At 44.3% G+C, this 3,253-nt stretch overlaps 1 protein-coding gene across 1 annotated transcript; it reads left to right on the top strand.

The window, feature by feature from the left end:
* Positions 1–215: 215 nt before the first annotated feature.
* LOC134618462 (nuclear factor 7, brain-like) lies at positions 216–2,185 on the top strand. The gene is made up of 2 exons (XM_063463869.1): positions 216–273; positions 375–2,185. Exon 2 carries the CDS (start codon positions 392–394, stop codon positions 1,781–1,783), a length of 1,392 nt encoding a protein of 463 aa, XP_063319939.1. The 5' UTR covers positions 216–273; positions 375–391; the 3' UTR covers positions 1,784–2,185.
* Positions 2,186–3,253: the final 1,068 nt, after the last annotated feature.

The following is a 3,253-nucleotide window of genomic DNA, read 5'->3' as shown; positions in this document are numbered from 1 at the left end:
TGACAGTTTAACACTGGAATTAACATACCTGAGATTCAGGTGAAAAGAAACATTTAACAGAAAGGTGCCATGAAGGTCCGCCCATCACCTGACACACCTGGGAAAAACCAGTAAATAGGATGTTATTCAACCTCAGTACATACAGATGCACAGATGATCAGACGGAGTTCAGACCAAACTAGCAGCTTCCACTGAGTGAGTCCAGCTAAAGGAGAGAAAAGTGGAAAACTCCAACACTGCTGCTTCAAGCTGCTGACGCTCCACACACTGAATGTGAGTTTGAGCAAAAACACGACTCAAAGGAAGTTTCAGTGAAGGTCGTAGAGGAGGGAGGGGAGCCAGGACTGACTGTACTTCCTGTCTGCTGTTTTCAGCTTCACTCACAGACTCAATGGCTTCCAGATCAGAGGAGGATCTCTGCTGTCCGGTCTGTCAGGAGGTCTTCAGAGATCCTGTTATTCTGTCATGTAGCCACAGCTTCTGTAAAGACTGTCTGAAGAGATGGTGGAGAGAGAGACCAACACACGAGTGTCCAGTTTGTAAGAGAAGATCTTCAAGGGAAGAGCCACCTTTAAACCGAGCTTTAAAGAACCTGTGTGAGTCGTTCTTACAGGAGAGAGATCAGAGAGCTTCAGAGGCTCTCTGCAGTCTGCACTCTGAGAAACTCAAACTCTTCTGTCTGGACCATCAGCAGCCAGTGTGTGTCGTCTGCTGTACCTCAGAAAAACACACTAGGGACAGATTGAGACCCATCGATGAAGCTGCACAACAACACAAGAAGGAACTTCAGGAAACTCTGGAGCCCTTAAAGAAGAAGTTAAAGGTTTGTGAAGAAGTTCAAGTGAAGTTTGATCAAACAGCAGAACACATTAAGGTCCAGGCCCGACACACAGAGAGGCAGATTAAGGAGCAGTTTAAGAAGCTTCACCAGTTTCTAGCAGAGGAAGAGGAGGCCAGGCTGGCTGCACTGAGGGAGGAAGAGGAGCAGAAGAGTGGGATGATGAAGGAGAAGATGGAGGCTCTAAGCAGAGAGATAGCAGCTCTTTCAGACACAGTCAGAGCCACAGAGGAGGAGCTGAGAGCTGAAGACGTCTCATTCCTGCACAACTACAAGGCTGCAGTGGAAAGAGTCCAGCGCTGCCCCCTGCTGGATGATCCACAGCTGCCCTCAGGAGCTCTGATAGACCAGGCCAAACACCTGGGCAACCTGACCTTCAACATCTGGAGCAACATGAAGGACATGGTCTCCTACACTCCTCTCATTCTGGACCCAAACACTGCTCATCCAAACCTCATCCTGTCTGAAGATCTGACCATTGTGAGATATGGAGGAGAGAGGCAGCAGCGTCCTGATAATCCAGAGAGGTTTGATTTGTTCTGCTCCGTCCTGGGCTCCGAGGGCTTTAACTCAGGGACTCACAGCTGGGATATTGAGGTTGGAGACAGTACAGGGTGGGACCTCGGTGTGTTAGCAGAGTCTGTGCAGAGGAAGGGAGACAAACTGTCTGCATTATGGATAATATGGTTATATAAAGGTAAATACTTTGCATGGTCATCATCAGCTGGATCCACGACTCTGTCAGTTCAGAAGAAGTTCCAGAGGATCAGAGTGGATCTTGACTGGAACAGAGGAAAGCTGTTGTTCTCTGATCCTGATACTAACACACACATACACACCTTCACACACACTTTCACTCACAGGATGTTTCCATACATTCAGACTGAGGATGAAGTGAAGGTGTTGCCGTTGAAGGTGTCAGTGTCAGTGGAGCAGATGAGTTGAGGATGATGATGTTTCTAATGTTGTTTCCTGTCAGTGAATTGAAGCTGTTAAACTGCAGCTGTCCTCCTGCTGCCTCGTTGTTCCAAAGCTCTTTGTTTCTCTTTTAGTTCTCACTGTTTCTTTCTGTTTCTGCTGTCCACCTTTTCACATGGAAAATCATTTCACTGTTTCTCACTGAATGACTCCCCAAACTAGATTTGAAATTCTATCAAGTTTCAAATCATTACAAGTGATTCATGTTTCTATTTGATGTGTGTAAATGGAGATGATTTAGTTTGCTGGGATATGGACTGACATGTGTTGAATGGGAGGAGCAGTTTGTTGTTGTCTTCTTGTCTGTTTATGACAACAATAAATATGTTGTTGAAACAATGATTCATGTTTAACTCCATATATGAAATGTTTCTGATATTTGAATTCTGTTTGATTAAAGACTTTCTTCATGACACAAATGAGATTTCAGTGTATTAATAGAACTAAATAAGATCAGAGTTGAAAGGCTGGAGTATTATGTACGTGCTTCACTGTCAGTATCTTCAGGGGGATTCAAAGTCATGAGATAAACTAGTGAACACAACCATATTCACACGAAGGATGACACTGGATCAGGTTGTACAGTTTTATACCCGAGCAACAGAAGCGACATGGCAGTCTCCCTACAGGTCTTCTCTCCATTCACGTCCGACCTTGCCTTGTATCTTCTCCTTTCCCTATAAGAAACGGAAAAAGATAACACCTCCCTTGCCTAGCCTTGATTATTAATATTATCTTACTGATTCTATTTATTTTCTAAGTTTGGGATATTCTGTTCGGACTCTCTTGGTCCAGAAAATATCATCATCACTGTTAACCAGTGTGATGTGTAAGCATGTTGCAAAAACTGGCATTCTAGCTTAATCACAATATTTCAATTCTTTCACAGCGCTGAATAAAGCTTTAACCCTCAAAACATGGAGTGCCAACACTTTAATAGCACATCGAAATGTGTATATATAAAAAAGCTTTATTTAATTATTGTTTTCCTAACACATTAGCAGCTTATTTAAACTGTACTAGCCACATACCCACATAGCAGACAGGTCTGGCCCGGATCTGGTGTCAAGCCGGCACTGCTGGCTGACTTCTGGCATGGCAGGGTTTATGTCAACCAGATGTGGGCCAGGTCTGGCAATGATGGCACTGTTTATGTGATGGCATGCCATATCTGGCCCGATTGTGGTTTGGTCTATGTGACCCAGTCTTATAGAAATCAGGTCTTACTCAGATCCGGCATCAAGCTGGCACTTCTGACTGACTGCTGTCATGGCAGGGTGTATTTCAACCTGATGTGATTCACTGGCAAATAATAGGCTGTAAGGTCAATTTCTTGATCATTAATATGCAAATTGTCGGATGTGCTGATGGCACAACACAGAGGAGCTAACTCGTCACTGCAACTTTCACTGCTATTCAGATGACACCCAGCTCTAT

This window comes from Pelmatolapia mariae, linkage group LG3_W (assembly GCF_036321145.2).
Source record: "Pelmatolapia mariae isolate MD_Pm_ZW linkage group LG3_W, Pm_UMD_F_2, whole genome shotgun sequence".
Lineage (NCBI taxonomy): Eukaryota > Metazoa > Chordata > Actinopteri > Cichliformes > Cichlidae > Pelmatolapia > Pelmatolapia mariae.
Note: the sequence above shows the minus strand (reverse complement) of the source record. Positions and strands in the feature narration are given on the sequence as shown.

Bases quoted from the DNA above. Each gene is read 5' to 3' on its own strand.
- LOC134618462 (XM_063463869.1), top strand. From the start codon at position 392: ATGGCTTCCAGATCAGAGGAGGATCTCTGCTGTCCGGTCTGTCAGGAG.